This window comes from Clytia hemisphaerica, unplaced genomic scaffold (genome assembly GCF_902728285.1).
Source record: "Clytia hemisphaerica strain Z4C2 unplaced genomic scaffold, Clytia hemisphaerica genome assembly, whole genome shotgun sequence".
Classification (NCBI taxonomy): Eukaryota; Metazoa; Cnidaria; class Hydrozoa; order Leptothecata; family Clytiidae; genus Clytia; species Clytia hemisphaerica.
In genome coordinates this window covers 425,517-443,373 of record NW_027103979.1, presented here as the reverse complement: position 1 = coordinate 443,373, position 17,857 = coordinate 425,517, and the positions used below count along the sequence as shown (strand labels likewise).

The 17,857-nt window shown below is 35.6% G+C and overlaps 2 protein-coding genes across 3 annotated transcripts in view; both read right to left on the bottom strand.

Moving 5' to 3' along the window:
- Positions 1-17,433, bottom strand: part of LOC136810908 (polyadenylate-binding protein 2-B-like) — a 276,555-nt gene extending 259,122 nt beyond the window's left edge. For both annotated transcript variants that reach the window (XM_067067492.1, XM_067067493.1), the window contains exon 1: positions 17,415-17,433. The gene's annotated coding sequence lies outside the window, so the exon portion shown is untranslated. The remainder of the gene's footprint in view (positions 1-17,414) is intronic.
- Positions 427-10,998, bottom strand: LOC136810888 (ran-binding protein 9-like). The gene is made up of 12 exons (XM_067067475.1): positions 10,819-10,998; positions 10,139-10,250; positions 8,714-8,766; positions 7,793-7,983; positions 7,218-7,319; positions 6,626-6,708; positions 6,223-6,335; positions 3,729-4,163; positions 3,139-3,303; positions 2,467-2,624; positions 1,632-1,743; positions 427-1,345 (listed from the first exon to the last, which is right to left on the bottom strand). The coding sequence occupies exons 1-12, from the start codon at positions 10,967-10,969 to the stop codon at positions 1,197-1,199; spliced, it is 1,824 nt and encodes a 607-aa protein (XP_066923576.1). The 5' UTR covers positions 10,970-10,998; the 3' UTR covers positions 427-1,196.
- Positions 17,434-17,857: the final 424 nt, after the last annotated feature.

Sequence of the window (17,857 nt, the reverse complement as noted above, 5' to 3'; positions counted from 1 at the left end):
GATACTGTCCTGATATAAAATATGTGTCTGATTTGAAACGGGAACACATATGTAAAAATAAAACTATTTGGACGATTTTAAGTCATGGACATCTTGACAACTAAATATTTCAATGGAATTTTTAAGTGTATTACAGAAGTGAATTTGGTGTGATGAAACTGTCCTAAGGACAATAATCTCGATGCGGAGATTACTAGCTACTTTTCAGCTTTCGATAAAAAAATGATACGTTATACCTAAAATTGATAGTTTTAGTACTTTAGATTAGTCTATCATTATCAGGACATATAATTTTCCCGAGCGAATTATTTAAGAGTTATATCGTTTTCAATTACGTTAAATTTCTAGATATCTAGAGTCTACCGAAACTTTCCGAAAAACAGAAAAAGTGAACGAGACAAAAAGCAATCAAAATGGTTGTCCAACTTTGTATAAAAGAATTTTATATTTTCCACAACAGCTTTTTGTTGTAGATTTACTCAAATGTGTATATATCATACATTAAACTAAAAAATAACTAACTATAATAATTTTAAAAACATTCAAAGGCAAATAATTCTGAGACAGCAGAGATTCGAGGAGGCACTGGGGCCATCCAGAGGCAAAAGCTCGAATTATGTAACATTCCAGATGGTTCAAGAGGAATTGGATTAACAGTACAACCATCAATTCATGAAGTTCTGCTTCGAAGTTTTAAAAAGTTGTGTCAAGAACAATCCAAATTTTTTTGAAAGGACTGAATTGAATTGACGAGAATATTATTCGCTGATGTATGCAAGCCCCTGGTAACTCTGATGGTTGTCAAGTATAACAAGAATCTAAAAATATGTGTTCATAAATAAAATTTACAGTTTAGAGTATCGAAAAGTGCCAAATGAAAGATATTTAAAAGTGCAATCAAACGAAAAAGTAAAATGATGGAAGTTTTGAGGATTTTGAGCAATGGTAAAAATATGTATTGATTTGACCCAAGCATCTTCATCCAAGATTGTTTTTAAGATTTTGCGCAAACAATGATTCAAATGCAAGCTTTGTAATAGTATAGTTTGACCTAAATTAAAACCCAAGGTACTACCTCTTTGCAATTGGATCAAAAGTGCAAAACTGTAGAAAAATTCACTAGTGCAAAGGAAAAGAGAAGAAGAAAAGTCAATTCTAAAAAAATGAAACTGCAAACTTAAAGACTATTCTCCAAACTATGAGTAAGTGTCACTATCACAGTAAAAGTTCTTTAAATTGACCATAGCGCATGCACCGAGACCATTTTTACCCATCATCTTTAAACAATTATCAATTTGAGCCAATGAGAGTTCGAGGGCTGGTTGCCCTGGTAATTTGTGTGCTTCTACAAATGAAAAAATAAATGAAAAATTGGAAAGACCCATCTTCTTTTGCTTGAAAAGTCACTTTACAAGAAATGACACGAAAATGTATTTTAATGAGATTTCACACAAGATTCCAGTGGCCTAATAAGGACATCGCTTTGGAAGATTTATATATAAATTCAGTAATACTTTCATTATCATTTTAGTCGTCGCGGCTATTCACAACGGTCGTCAAAACATGTATGGGTGTTTATGCATAAAACAGGAAGTAAAAAAAGAGGAAGTAAAAAAAGCTAAATCGCATACCTAATATGGAGCTATTGACGGCTGAACAAATCTCCTCTCGCTGTTCCGGTTCTAAAAGGTATCCGACTGGACTTTCACGGGGATTGTTGTATGCCAATAAGCTGAATGCCTCCTGAAAATATGTTAAAACAATGAACAATAGTAATAAACAGGAAGCCTTTCTTTAAAAAAAATTGCAAAGGAAGTTCTGTACATAGTGGCCAAATCTACACATTTCATCGCCCAAGTGTTCTTTTGTCACTGTCTATCCTGGCTTGAAGACTCTTTTGAAAAAATGATGTACATTTACGGCTAACGCGGAAGAAGGATATCCGATAATTTCTAACAGCACAATGCATTTAAAAGAAGAATTGATCTGCGTGAATACACCTGTCAACACCCTTGACTGCGGTTGGCTCCTGAGGAGACTGGTAACGAATTTACATGGAAATGACGTCAAAATTCGTCGTCTTTCAAAATGTTTATTTTTATTCATTTGTTCTTCTATTTTGAATTTTAGAAATCGCTGTTAATAAAATGGGATACTTTTTACTTTACTTTTGATTTCAAAATAGATATGCTAATGTTAACGCAACGACAACAATTTTTTGACGTCAATCCTTTCTGATAAACTGGAACCTAGCCTCCTCACGCTTTTAGACCATGTTCAGACGTTACGGTTCCGTATCGTTCCGATATTCTTATCGGAACAGAACTGCTCTGTTTTCTCGCTCCGAAACCAATATGAACACTCTCAATCCGTAACAGAAATCATACCGGACAATACGAAACCGTAACGTCAGCACATAGTCTTAAAGGTTAAGTCTTAGATGTAGTGTATTCAAGGGAGACAAACCTTCATGAGTTTTTCGTTGGCTTCGTTATTTTTCGTTTCAGCTTCTCGTTTGCTTTCTTTGTACAACGTTCGTAACTCTTTACCGAAAGATAACAATTTCTCGATGGCGTAAATGTTGCCACCGCACAATTGCCGCATTGATGGACCCGTGTCTATTGCTGAATGAAAGAAAAGATGGTTTTGTAATATGATATAGATAATTTTTCTTAAGTAAATTAATAGCTGATCCTTGTTAAGGCACAGAATATTCTTAAAGCTCAGCTCAGTTATGGGTCATTCCAGGAAATTTTTGACAACTATTGGAGTCTATGCCGGAATGAACCGCTGTATGGGTGTTTTCAAATGGTGCATGGGTCACGGCGCTCCTAGGTCCCTACTGGCGGTATCCAGTCAAAATATGAGCGTGACGTAACGTACCCCTTCCTCTGGAATGGCCGTTATATGCCTGGTTTTTGCCTGGTTTATGCCTCTATTATTAAATTTTTTATTATTATTCTTTAGTACTTAAACATTTAAATCTTTCTTTAATAGGAATCAGAAATCAAATCAGAAAATCCTAATAACTAGTCTTAACATTATATTAATTAAATTTAAGAAAATCTTTCTGAAGTAAGTAATGATTATGAGAAACTTGCACATTTAGTAGTACATACCAAATCAATTCTAACATACCTTTGGAAGAGTTAGTTATAACAGAAATTGTATTCAATCCTGGCTTATTGCTAGTGTTAGTTTGATGTGTATTGGACGTTACGTCATCACTGGTATCCATAAGATCATCGCCGGTGCCGGCAAAAGCGTCATCTGTCGTTGAGGTAGATGGGCAATGACAATTTCCTGAAGCAAGACAATAAAGGTCTTTTTAAATGATGGAAAATATTTATTTGAAAGGTTTATGAGAACCCAAAGGTTGAAATATTTTGAAATAAATATAAAAATATGTATGAACATTGGAACTTATTTTCGAGGTGTGAGGGTACTAAATTGGTGCATTTTGCGGAACTAATTTTCGCAGTTGACACCCACTTTTTGCCGAAATTCTTTAATATTCCTAGAGGTTTTTTCAGGAATTTAAGTATAAATTACATTGTGCAGAATTGATTTTCGCGGTAGACACCCAAAAACGCAAAAATTAGTTCCCGCAAAATTAGACAAGGCACCCGGAAGTTGAGACGAATAAAATGTGAGGCTGGGAGGAAGCTTTCTACCTAGATAATCACTAGATAATTTATTTCTAGTTATTTGAACAGCTAAATACTTACCTGCATAATCGTCAACTACCATATCTGTCACCTCTTCTGCACCATTTTGATATTGCTGCTGCGTTGTTGTGTTGTTGGAAACGCCATTGGTTGCTAAGGGAGGGGCTGAGCCACCCGCATTTTCACTACTAGTAGATGGCGTTATGTCCATATTCGAATTATTTTGTTGTGAGTTCCGCACAAGAGAGGATGGTGGATTAGAGTTGGTAGACAGGCTACGCGAAGGACTAGCACACGGGCTGTTACGTAGGCTACGTGAAGGGCTGTGCGCGTACGTTTTGACTTCTCCGTCGCAACCGTTGACCATTTCAATGAATTGACGACATTTCAATTTGAAAAATAGATCAGAGTTTTGGTCCAATAGGCCAGGGTATAGGGTTTGAATAGCATCAATTGCTTCACTGATTCTTCCAGACAGAATGAGGCGTTGAATACCTGTTCAATAAATAGTTCATTTAGGTATTCTCGATATGCGTAAGTCAAGATGACTTTGTATTTGCCGGACTCTGAACACTGTGTTTCTATTTTTAATAACATAAAAGAGTCTAATCCCGGCTTTTTTTCGGATGTTCCCGTTAAAAAATTGACTTATATCAAGATACAATGTTGCAACTAGGTTTTGTGAATATCAGGGTGTCTACGAATTTTTTTTGGGGATTTTCAAGGTTTTCAAGGTTTTTTTGGTCATTTTTAAGTGGTTTTTCAAGGTTTTTTTGCAAAAATTTTGGCACTTTTCAAGGTTTTTTGATATTCAGTTGACATGGCTCTCTACAGGGGATTTTTTTTTTCAGAGTGGTAGAAGAAAGAAAAAAAGAGGATTTATTCGCTTTTGGTGACCGATGAATTATTTCCATAGTTAAATTCCTATCTCCCTCTCGAGAACAATACCACAAAAAGAAATTCTTACTCCAGCTCCCACCAAATGTTTACAGTGACCGAGGAGGCGCAACCAAGAAAATTTACATTTTGGCTCTTTAAAATGGCTAAAAAACGCCTTGTTTTAGATTTTTTTTTTCTACAAAAATCAATTGCAAAAAGAATTGCAAAAAGAATTGCTTTAAGGAATCCTCGAAATTTTATTGATGAACGGTCATTATTCCAAGACGCCCCCGATTTCTTAGGGCTCATGCAAACAGAATGAAAATTTGTAAAAAAAACTCAGCTAATGAGAATATGTTGCATTCGTTGCGACAGAATCGCAAAAGAAACAGGGGGATATAGAATATTCTTTAAATGTTATAAAGGTTTAGCGCCGCAGGCGGTTTTTTGGAAATTTCCTCATGACAATCAGTTTAGGAACGTACTTAGTTATTCTTACTTTTCGAATGACTGGATAGAAATAAGTTAGCTGCAAAATTTCATCGGTCAGCGAATAGATTTTCGAGACTAGCGAATTTAATTTTTTAGAGTATTGAGCCGGCGAAATTTGATGAAATTTTTCATAAGTTTGCAATATATGCAACATTTTTCAACGCTAAAATTCAGAATTTCAACTGCGTGTATAATTTTGAATCACTTTTTTTTAATGACTTGAAAAAATAGTATGTCAAAGTTGAGAGCCTGTGTCATAGTTTGAATCCCAAACCATCTGAAATTATTCCATACTTTTGAGTCAAAATTTAGAAATATTAGTCCAAGTTTTGGACGTTGTTAGCAAGGTATTCCCTCAAGATCTATTGTTTATTTTATGTTTTTTTAAGAGGCAGCAACGAAGCTAACAGTGCTTATTACAAAAATACAAAGGAGATAGAGGTCCAGTCCTTTATATGTTCATGAAAGTAACCAACATAATATAGTATACGGTAATGAATGAAAAAAGCCTACCACTCAAAAATAAGAGCATTCAAACTCCAAACTAATCTGAACCTATAAGAGTTACTCAGCTACTGCCCTATTGAAAAGATTGTATGATAAAAATGATGAATAGGAAGAAGTGCTTTTCAAGGTTTTTAACAATTTTTCAAGGTTTTCAAGGTTTTTCCCAGAAAATTGTTAGTTTTCAAGGTTTTCAAGGTTGGGTGGTTCATTTTCAAGGTTTTCAAGGTTTTCAAGGTTTTCAAGGTCCCGTAGATACCCTGAATATGGACGAAAACCTTAGGATTAGATGGTCTGAATTAGATTTGAACCAAAAACCCTCTTACTGGTAAGACGGAAATGATATATTTGTATCTCAACTGGACGGATATCCGTCTACAGACGGAAAAGTTGCAACACTGAAGATAAGAAAAGTTGCAACACTGAAGATAGCCAAAGAGGGAAACCTTGTCGTTACTTATTGAATGTGAGGGGTATACCCATCAACCCTTAGGCCCTTAATCTGTATGAGAAGAAACATTCAAGAAATATCCGACTTTGATGCATTTCCATCGCATTTGATGCTATCAAACCAAGAAACTTGATCAAACGCAGGCTAAATAGTATGCAAATATAATATCTTAAATTAGTTGGTAAAGGGGCATAGTGGCTTAACTGATTTTCAATTTTCAAAACTTACGTTGTCTGTTTCGTATAGATGAGAGTTCTTCAGCGATGGATTGTCCAGTACTTTTGGCAAACGTTTCAGCAGTTGCACAATATCCATGATGTACCAGATATGCTGATACAATCCTATGAAAATAAATGAAACCAGATTTAACCCAATGTTAGAGCATGGAGGCTTTTCAGGTTTTACTTAACTTACCCTATTTATAATGATGGAGAAGAAAATATTCTATTTGCGAAAAGAATCGCTTTTTCAAACTCGAACGCTTTCGCATCAGCAATCGTAGAAAATTTCCGTTACTTAACTTTACCAAACCAGAAAAAACTCGCAGATGTAATGACGAAAAAATCGTAAGCGTTAGGCTTATAAATTATTCTTTCCATAAGATTAAAAACAGTCACACAGACAAACAAACCTTTGCAATGTTGCATGCCAACTGCCATCATCAGTACTAACCGGAAAGTTTTCGATAATCCTCAAAGTTGAAGCTTGTAATTTCTAGTTAAAGAGAATGGAAATTATTTGGTTTATCAGTAAACAGACCCGATCAAACGAAATTTTAAAAGTTCATCTTCGTAGAGGGTCTGTTGTTATTGTGTGCTGGTCATTTGAGATTCTTCAAACAAAACAGTGTAGGAGGAACACCTCCCACACCGAACAGTTGGTTTGGAGTTTTCAAATAAAATGTGTTTGAGTTCGTTCAGCGTGTGCTTGTCGATTTACAAGGGGAATAGGATTTTTCATCGAATAAGGGAGCATATCAAATGGCTCTACCTATCCCCTTGTCGTTTATGAGAATTTCTTGTTGACGGTATTTGACTACAATATTATCGGATCATGGAATGTATTGAATAGTAGGATGTCGAGTTAGAGAGCATAAACTGTACACATACTCTGATAAAAAATTTTTCAAATTTCTAAATGAGACTTCAGGACAGGCACTCATTAAAATAAAACACGAGATGAAAATACTCCAGGAATACTCAGAAAATCATTTGATGATAAACCTTTTTCATTTCCTCAATATCAAAAACAAAATCTTGTTGTCCAAAATTAACATCCACTATTTCTCCTGGTGTTTGTAGACCTATCGTTGGATACAGATTTGGCTGAAAATAGAAAATATGTCATAAAAAGTAATAAAATCACAACGAATACAATTAAGACATATTTAGAATACTTGATCTGAACAAGAAGATATGCCTAGGGGTTTCAGGGGGTAACAAATCCTGCCATTCTGTAATGTTATCCCCAATTTCCATCAGACAGTCTAAATAAAAACTGAAATTCCTAATGAAATTCGATCATTCTTTTCATTTATTTTCATCATTTCCTATGGATAAGAGCAGATTCAAAACCTTTGCCAACCTTTAACCCTGCCCTATTTACTTTTCAAAACTAGGAAAAAATCAAAAAAAAATTAGCTTATAAGCTTCCTAAAGATTCTATTTTTTTATTAATCAATAGCTTTTTTAAGTAGTTTTTGCTTATTGTAATGTACGTAATCTATTTGGAAATTACACTCATCCCTGGTTTAAAACCATTTCAGCAAAAATTCCACATAATGATATAAAGCCCTTACAATAAGATCTTTGAATGCTATTCCAAGGTTGACACCATTCTTGGTATAAAAACAAGTCTTGTTAATCAAATTCAAACCACATCCAATGATATCTCCTGTTGTGAATGTTGGCCCATAGGCTTCACCAGCAGCTGATGCGCAGAATGAATGGCCATCGTCTGCATGGTAACCGTATGAATCTTTTTCCCATCCTGCAATTACAAAGAGTAAAAAATATTTTCAATTTGCAAATAAATGATGACTTTCCAATAGTCACAATCCGAAAATAGCCAATAGTGAGCCTCATTATGTTTCTGTAAGTGTTGCAACTGACTTTGTGAATCTGGGCGGAAAGATCAAAATTAGACAAAAATTTTGTAGAAAAGAGTTATTGTCTTTTTTCTATGAATTCCGTAATTGCTGTACATTGGGTCATTCCATTTTATCTCCATAAGGGCTGGACAAACATTTTCAGGTGTCTAAGCAAAGGAAGAATTTCCAGGGGCTCTAAGGCAAGGTTTTTTTATTTTTCCAGGGGGGTAAATATTATTCTAAAACTTCCAGGTGGCAAAAAATTATTTTTGTTCGTCCTTTAAGGTATGAAAATAAATTTCTCCAAGGGTAATTGCTAATTTTGCTATTTTCCATGGGTATCCACACATTTTCAAGAATTATTTTTGGCCTGAAAAGGTTCGTCCAGCCCTCCCCCTGTATAGGAACAGCCCATTACAGAATGGGAATATGCGAGGAGCAAAGTCTTGAGTAAAGAGTACATAAATTAGTCTTTTTGTCTTAAATTAGATAAATCCTTATTTCAATGGTCCTTAAAAGATTAGATAACTAAATTTGTATTTATCTGAACATGTTTTACAAGAGTTGAATGAGATTCTAATGAGGCTGACAAACAATATTTAAGTACAGAACACCCATCTATAATGATACCTGGTAGTTTGCTCGTATTGACTCCATGTGCACACAGACCAACACCAATATACCTAAAGAAACGAAAAAATTTTCTAATGATAGTTGAATGTTTTTAAAAAATCGATCTTAGAGGTCAAAAAAGTCTTCCATCTGACAAAGTCTGGCTCTAGTTGTGACTCCTAATTAAAATTTGTTTTGAATAATTTCATAGTAAAAAGAGCAATGTCAACAATAAATAAATAATAATATCTATTGACACTGATTAGTAGGGGGAAATTTGTTCGTTTTTTTGAGGTCGCTCGATTTTTTTAGTCAAAGCACTTGTTATACATTTTTGGAAAGCTAAGGGGTAGGGGAATCAAAATAACTTGGGTGCCAATTTTGTTTCGGACACTTTGGTGTGATTTTCGGACAAATACGACAGTCTCGGGCAAAAATCATAGGGTGAAAAATTAATGAAAATTTCAGCTTGAGAAAACAGAGACCTATTGTATATTTTTGGAAAGCTCTCAAAAAATTAAGATTAGTGATATATTGCGAGTATAGGTGATTTCAGTACCTAACTCGAGATATTGAGCTTCCGAAAGCGCAAAAACTGGACAAAACAGCTGTTTCTGGCTGAAAAACACTGAAAAACACTGTTTTTAAGGATTAATATCTCGAGTTAGATAAAGTAATTACCTATACTCGCAATACATCACTAATCTTAATTTTCTGAGAGCTTTCCAAAAATATACAACAGGTCTCCGTTTTCTGAAGCTAAAATTTTCATTAAATTTTCACCCTATTATTTTTGCCTGAGACCGTCGTATTTGTCCGAAAATCACACCAAAGTGTTCGAAACAAAATTGGCACCCAAGTTATTTTGATTCCCCTACCCCTTAGCTTTCCAAAAATGTATAACAAGTGCTTTGACTAAAAAAATCGAGCGATTTTACAAATTTCCCCCGATGGATAATGAATAAATATGTTGCACACATTCCCTCTGATATGATTGATATAATTCGGGATGAGGTGGAGTTTTTACAAGCTCTTGTTTGATAAGAACGCGGCATTTTGATTACTTCAAATGACCAATTATTGAAGTATCTTATAAAAACTCCATCTCATCTGTATAGTTCCCATTTTTGAAATTTGGAAACTTGATTAGCTTTTAGTAAGTTTTACATGAGAGATCTTAAAATTTCATTAAATTCGTATTGAAATTTTGAATGGCTAGAGATTAATAAAAATGTTGGATTTCCAAGCCTTTGTAAGAAGTTTTAAACAGGTTGTACCCCAACTTTGGGGCAACACTCCGACAGGAATCTTATACACGATTAGCATCCCCTATAAACATATCAGAGGAGATGCTTGTAGCCTAATGAATAAAAATGCAAACTAACATATATAAAAAATTGGCTTTGATAAAAACTAAAAATTATAATAAAAAATCATATATACCCGTCTCTTCCTTTGCTGATAACTTTGACTTCAAAATAATAGAGGCCACAACCAGCAGGAATAGGGTATGAAGCTCTTGCAGAGGCTGCATCTTTGTGTGTTTTACCAACCCCTAAAACCAACAGTAGGAACATTCAGTAAAAAGTTTTTGAAATTCTAACAAAGCTCTACAAAGCTTCCTCTTCATGGCGTTGAACCATCATCTTTTTACACCTCATGCAGTTTTCCTACCACTAGACTAACTTTGAGACGCCAAGATACTATTTTCTATACAGGAACATTGGAGCTGGATGGGTTAAAATCAACCTTCTTCCCAAATATAATATTTGCTTTTGAAAAATTCTTATTCAAATGCTCTTTAACAGCGTGCAACGCTGCGCATACGGCTAGTTGTTATTATGATGTAAATATAATTGAGTTATGAGTTAGTTTACGGATACAATATAAGCCTTTACAAGGTCACCTAAAATGGTATAAAAGGAATATTGTTGCAGTCAATTTGAAAGAAACTTTTTCAATCCACAAGATTTCCTGAAAACCATTTCCATTTGGTGAATTTCATAGTGTCTTTGATGACGCTGATGAGTTGACAAAGTTTCCTGAAAGCTATCAATTTTAGAATATAAAAAAGATATATATTGGTTTATCATTGATTTCAGGATGTTGAAATTATAGCTTACCTTTATAGTGGGCCCTCAGATTATTTTGCGATAATCCAATATGGCTACATTTATCCTGACTGCTCCATGATCGTGGTAAAGGTGTTTCTGCTTCATTAACAAAGGGATACAAGGATGCAATACGATCGTCTACTGAAATTTTTGGGCTCATTATTTCTTATAATTTCTCTTGATTTTACTAGAAATAATTTGAAAATGATAAATTTCAAAATAATTCCAAATAGGCAAGTGAATAGAAACTCTAATAACTGGTAAAAGAATGGGATGGTCAAAGCTGTAAATTCGCTAAAAGGCAGACTTTCAACGTAGTATTGGGTGTGCAAAAAATAAGTTACCCTTTTTAAATGATTTAGATGCTTGCATTGTTAATCTTTACAGGGTTGAAAATAAATATTTTTAGTTTCTCGGACATCACGTCTGACTGGATTTTGTTTTCAGTTGGAAAAAAACGCAAAAAACAAAAAACGCCACATAAAGATCTTTCAAATTCAGTAAGTGAATAGAGCAGTAAAAAATACAACTTTTGTATTTTTCCTTTCTTTCGCAAAAGTTCCAGAAATGAAAATAAAGGTATAATGATAATACCATGAGATTGGGTAACTTGCATCATAGGAGGCTAACATGCATAGACCTCAAATGAAAGACCTGGCTGGTCATTAAAATACAACTACGCAGCTCCGCTCGCAGCTCTACTCTACCATTTTTGTTTTGATTTAACTTTGTATTTTAATGACCAGCCAGGTCTTTCATTTGAGGGCTATGCATGTTAGCCTCCACTGATGCAAGTTACCCAATCTCACGGTACACCTTTCCCGTAATTCAAACTTCTCAGAAATGGCCTGGGAAAACGTGCGCTCCACCGTTGTGTATAAAATTGTTTAGGAGGTAAACGAACGCGTTTTTGCCTGCGAGGGGTTAGGGAAAGTGGGTTTTCACCTTCTAACTTTTGATAGCGATCTTCTTTTAGCAAAAAATTTTCAGGTTGGTATAATATTATGAATAGATTGAACATACTAAAATTTGAGGGGATTTTGTTTGACAGAACTTAAGAAAAGCTAAAAAAAACAACTTTCCCTAAGGAAACGCAGGCAAAAACAGGTTTGTTTACCTCCAGAGACCAAACGATTGAGAGCATCAAAATAATGCGCGCGCATCAGTTTTACGAATTACGGGAAAGTTGTACCTATTGAATACTTTCCACTGATGATCTGTGGCACTATAGACCTTTTTTTAAAGAGGCAGCCATGTTGAATAATTATGTACTCCAGCATAAAAACAATGATACAGCCATGCATAATTTTTAAAATATGCATGATACAGTAATTATGCATGGCTGTCATCATTGTTTTTATGCTGGAGTACATAATTATTCAATATGGCTGCCTCTTTAAAAAAAGGTCTATTGTAAAGCTAGAATCGCTTCGCATACTTTTGGCTTGACAAAATCAGTCAGGCACATCCTGGCAAATGAACGGGGTATTTTTCACTTGCGACCATTGGCAAATGAACGGGGTCGAAAACGAAAGTGACGTAATAGCGCCAAATACCCAGTTTAATTGAACCGGGTTGGAAATATTTTGCTTCATTTCAAAGAACTGCATAGATGAAATTTTTTTTCCATGGGTCAATTTTGTCTTCGAAGATTGAAGAAACTTTTAATGAAAAAATAAAGTTCCCAGTTTTCTTCCTTTTTTCCCTTTTTCAGTTTGAAGTTCATTTTTATTCATTTTCTGGCTTTTAGCCTGAGACGTCCTATCTCATTTACACTGGGTGACGAATACCCCATGCAAATGCTCACCTCGTTCATTTGCCAGGATGTGCCTGACTGAAAATGATTGACAGATTAAATAGTTACTGTGTCATCATCATTGACAATCAAATAAGGATTTTCTGTCAGGGGCCCTTCTTGTAAACATTCCAACAACTTCCATTGTATTGAAATGATCTGCCGCAGCTAGTTCTACAATTTTAGCGCTGTCTGAGCTGAGGATTGAGCCCCCCAAGAATGCCTACCTACCTTGAGTTACCTTGAGCTTGTTTCGTAATATCTTTACGCATCCATCCTGTGAGGACCGATGTAAATTTTCATATTGATGATGCTGTTTGTTTCAGCTCGTCTCATCATAGTGTAGCCAGTCACGAGTGGCTCGTCGGGAACTGTAAAAAGATATTTATCCAGCTCAGTTTTGAATTTCAATTTCTTGCACCCAGTGAGATCCCTCAGACGTTTTGGCAGCGAGTTGAAAAGCCTTGGTCCTTGGACTTTAAAACTTGAGTATATGACTTTTTGCCAGGGCCCCCTTTTCACTAGTGGTATGTGACATTTTCTTCCTTGTCTGGGATTGGCATAGAACGTGATTGTCCCAGGATTTGGGACAAGCTTCTCAATAATACACCAAGTGTATATGATAATATATCTTTCACGCCTTCTCTGCAGTGAAAACAGTTTTAATGTTTGTAGTCTTTCCCAATAGTTTTGGTTGTGTAGGTTTTTAATCCTCCTTGTGAATGATTTTTGGAGATCTTCGATCTGCTGGATCAGATTAACTTCATTGGGTGACCATAGTTGAGAACAGTTGTCGATGTGTGGTATGACTAAAGACTTCCAAAGAGTGAGCATGACATCATGTTCTCTTGAGCTGAATGTTCTCAGAATCCAACCAATGAGTATCTGTACTTTTTCTACAATGGTTAGAATATGTTGGTTGAATTTCGCATCGTCTGACATGGTAACACCAAGATCCCTTGTTGAAGATTTGGTTTGGATTATCTTTCCTTCACCTGTGAAATAACTGGTGGCTGGTCCGTTTCCATAATGGAGATGCTCGAACTTTTTTCCATTTAACATCATTTTGTTTATGGTCGACCATTGATAAACATTGTTAAGGTCGTTTTGTAGGTGAAACTGGTCAATGATGTTTTGGATTCCTTTCTTTACTCGTGTGTCATCAGCAAAACTTGCAAGTTCTGCTTTGGTTGTCCCTTCATCAATGTCTGATATCATGATGATGAAGAATAATGGCCCAAGAACCGATCCTTGAGGTACTCCTGATTGAATTTTTGCCTGGTACGACTTGTGACCGTCTACAAATACTACTTGGTTTCTGTCTTGAAGAAATGACTTAATCCATTTAAGTAGTTTGTCTGTTATTCCAATAGATTTCAGTTTTGATAGCAGTATCCTGTGGTCGACTTTATCAAATGCTTTTGAAAAATCGAGATATACAACATCTACATCCAATCCTTCTTCTAGTTTTGATAGGATACTGTCATAGTGGCTGAGTAATTGACTAAGGCATGATCGCCCTTCCCGGAAACCATGCTGTGTTGGGTTGAACAAGTCATTGTTGTTGATAAATTCGACTATCTTCTTTCGAACTATTTTTTCAAACACCTTGGTGAGATGGGACGTAAGTGATACTGGCCTGTAGTTAGATGGCTCTCCTTGATCTCCACCCTTTGATATTGGTGTGATATGATTTCTTTTGTGAATCTCCTCTGTTACTCCATGGTTCAGACAGTTCCTCCAGAATATTGCGAGTGGCTTAGCAAGTTCTTCTTTGCAATTTTTCAGCAAAATCGCAGGAAATCCATCAGGACCGGGAGCAGAGTTTGGTGACAATGTTGAGATTGCTTCAATGAAATCTTTTTCGTCAAAGTCTATGTCTTTTAGCACGTTTGGACATATTGTTGGATGAGTGACGTCATTTTCCGATGGTACACTGAAAACCGATGTGTATTGGTCTTGGAGTATATTAGCAATACGGTCAGCATCATATATCAAAGAATTATTTTTGTCACGCAGTGGTCCAACTTTGGATTTTGATTTACTATGCTTTTTTGCATATGCATAAAAAAATTTAGGATTGTTTTTTATTGATTCTGTTGCCTTCCTTTCCTGGCTTTTCTTCTCTGATTCGTAGGATAGCTTTAGTTTAGTTTCAATGTCTATTAATTTTTGTTTGGATTTTGCATTTTTCATTGGGTTTGGAAATTTTCTAAAAATGTTTTTTCTTTTTCTGAATAAAATCTTTCGCTCGCGTGGTATCTTCTGAAATTTTTTAGTGTTTGGTTTTCGTTTTGGTACATATTCCTTAATTATGTCTATGATCCAGTCTGTGATTGTTGACAATTGGTCAGCTGTCGGTTGATCATGAAGGTCTGTCCACAATTTATCCTTCATTTTTTCCTTGATTGATACCCAGTTTATTGTTTTTGAATGAAAATTGTACTCATCAAATACATTACGCACAACAAAGGGATCCTCCTTTTGGAAACTTGAGTGTAAATCAAAGTGAATTTTAACATTGATCATTGAGTGATGGGATATGTAATCTGGTGATGGGGCTGATTCATAGCTGTGTATTAGTAGAGGGTTATTTGTGAGCATTAAATCCAGTGTATTTCCTGCTTTGTGTGTGGCTCCTCTAATGTGTTGAATCAGATTATGGTCATTCATAAGAGTGAATATTTCACTAGTCATTCTTTGTTCCTCTGTAGATGCCCCAGGGTTTGAGCACTTGCTGTCCCAATTTGCGTGTGGCAGGTTAAAATCACCTGCTATGAAGATGTCTGGTGTTTTTCCTTCAGTTTTGTCTAGTTCTGATTTAATTAACTCTATAACTGGTTTGAATTGTTCATTCTTAGATGGATTTCCGTTTGATGAGTCGTCTGGCTGTCGGTATATTCCCCATATTTGGATATCCAATGTAGTCGAACTCAGACAGATGACTTCGATAACGCCATTTGAGTGTGTAACGGTCTGTTTGAAGTGTGATGAAATATCTTCTCTCATGTATATAGCGACACCACCACTACATCTTCCAAATCGTGACTTTGGTCTTTTTCTGTCGGACCGAAATATTTCATAGCCTTCTATGTGTAACTCAGCATCATTATGGTCTTTGAGCCAAGTTTCTGTTAAAATCATAAATAAAAAGTTATTCTCAATCAACTTGTCTTTGATATATGGTACTGTTGATTGAACTGTTTGTGGTTTAAGTCCTTGAACGTTTAAAATTGAAAATGAATTTAGCGAGACGGGTTGATCATTGACGGGTTTATTCCCCAGTTGGTGTTCTGAGGGGACATCATTCGTTGAGGATACTGGTATTGTAGTGGTATTTCCTTCCTCACTTGTTTGTCCATCAGTGTGGATATTTTCTGATCGATCTCCAGTATTAAGTCTTTTTTGAATTTTTGAAAAATAGCTAAAAAATCCATTTCTTTGTTTGTATTCTGGTTATTCCTTTGATGGGTTTCTTGAGATCCATACTCCCTGTTGTCATGCTGATAGTGTTGTTCCTTAAAATCATTTTGGTACTGATTTTCTTTGACATCCCATTTGTTTTGATATTCTCTCTCTCTCTGTGGGTAGGTTTCGGCATTTCTTTTTGTTCCTTTTACATGTGTTAGCTGACACATCTTATTGAAACATTCTCCTTTCCTCAGTGAATCAATGCACATTTTTGGGTGAAAAAAGAGACAGTTTCTACCTTTTTGACAGCCAACTCTGGCTCTGGTTCCGTGCTTCATGAATTTTCGACATGCTTTTGGATGGTCGAACTTGCAGTCTCTTCCCTTTATTCCGTACTTGCATTTTCCTTTTACATAGTGCGCACAGGTTTTGGATATCTGTCGATTTTGGTCCGTCAAATTGTCACTTATTTCAATTGTCTCATTTGACTCTGAGTTGTCTTTATCACTCAGGATTGGATCACTCATATTGTCATCCTCATCTTGTTTGCCTGCCATTGGTATTGGCTTGACAAGGTTATTAAGGTCTCTCTGTCTTTTGTTTTTCTTCTTTCCTGCTTCGCTCTTTGGGAGGTTCTCATTAGCACAGTGATCACAAAGGTAGTAGAGGTTTTTGATGTTATGTGGATTAATGATAGACAAGAGACTATCACTGTCCATATTTTGGTCAGCAGCACCGAGTTGAAGAAGAAAACATTGCCTATGAACATCCTGTCCACACATGACGCATTGAAGAAGGGGATTATCCTCCAACCTTACACAATAAGATTCATTACAGATGACGCATCTCTCTGGAAGCAAGTTCTGGATCCTACATATAAGGTTATGTATGTTTGAAGGTTTCAGATAGTCTTTTTGCTCAGGTACTTGTAGAAAAGACAAGGTATCTTCTAAAATAGATTTGGTAAATCCGTTGAAATCCTTCCTCAAACGATCAAGGTCCTTTCCATATTGGTAGGTTTTGATACATCTCTTGATGTCGTCGGTAGGAGCTAGTAGGCAGAGCTCACCAATTACTGAGTTAACATCTTCTTGTTTGGAAGTTTTGTTGCACTCATTATTTGCCATCCCAGACTTAGAAGATCAAACAAGACTGAGGGAGGGGTGTATCCGAAGAATGCTCGCACAACGTGTAGATCAAGATAATGCAGATAAAATAAAGGATTGGTACCTGCTCAGCTACGCATGGGAACCCAGGTGTTCTCTTGTCATGCGTAGCTGTTCCAGGGTCAAAAGCTGTGAAATCAATCCTTCTTGTCAAATGGTACAGTACTTCCACAATGACAAACCAGTTTTTCCACTTCTTGTTTTATTTTCTATTTCTCTTTTTTATTTTCACTTATTCACTAATTCTTAATGGAGTGAATTTTTTTATCTGTTTATCTTTTTTATCTGCTCGCAGAACAATGCCCTGTGCGGAAACCCGCAGCGCACAGGTGGAAAACTTTATCAAAGCACAAACAGGCTGGCCTGAATAAAGTCTAAACCCAGGGATCTATCCGATCTATCCATTATCAATCAAAACAAACATATATATATATCATATCAAGAACTAAAACATTGCTTGTAAAAACGAAAATGACACACCAACAGAAAACAGACATAGAGACTACTGCTATTATATTGCTATAATATAGATATCTAGATTTTTAAAACACAGAAAAAAACATGAGACATAAACACATAGCTAAACAACTCATAAACATGATGGTCCAGCTAGCCTAAATTCAGTTTTGAAAAACATTTACCAAGGGGCGAACTTGTACACTCACCAGACCAGTGA

Excerpts from the sequence above, each read along its gene's own strand:
- LOC136810888 (XM_067067475.1), bottom strand. The coding sequence starts at position 10,969 with ATGAGCCCAAAAATTTCAGTAGACGATCGTATTGCATCCTTGTATCCC. Across the intron at positions 10,251-10,818 it reads TCTGAGGGCCCACTATAAAG|GGGTTGGTAAAACACACAAA; the intron begins GTAAGCTATAAT and ends TGTTGGTTTTAG. Across the intron at positions 4,164-6,222 it reads ATCTATACGAAACAGACAAC|GTATTCAACGCCTCATTCTG; the intron begins GTAAGTTTTGAA and ends TTTATTGAACAG.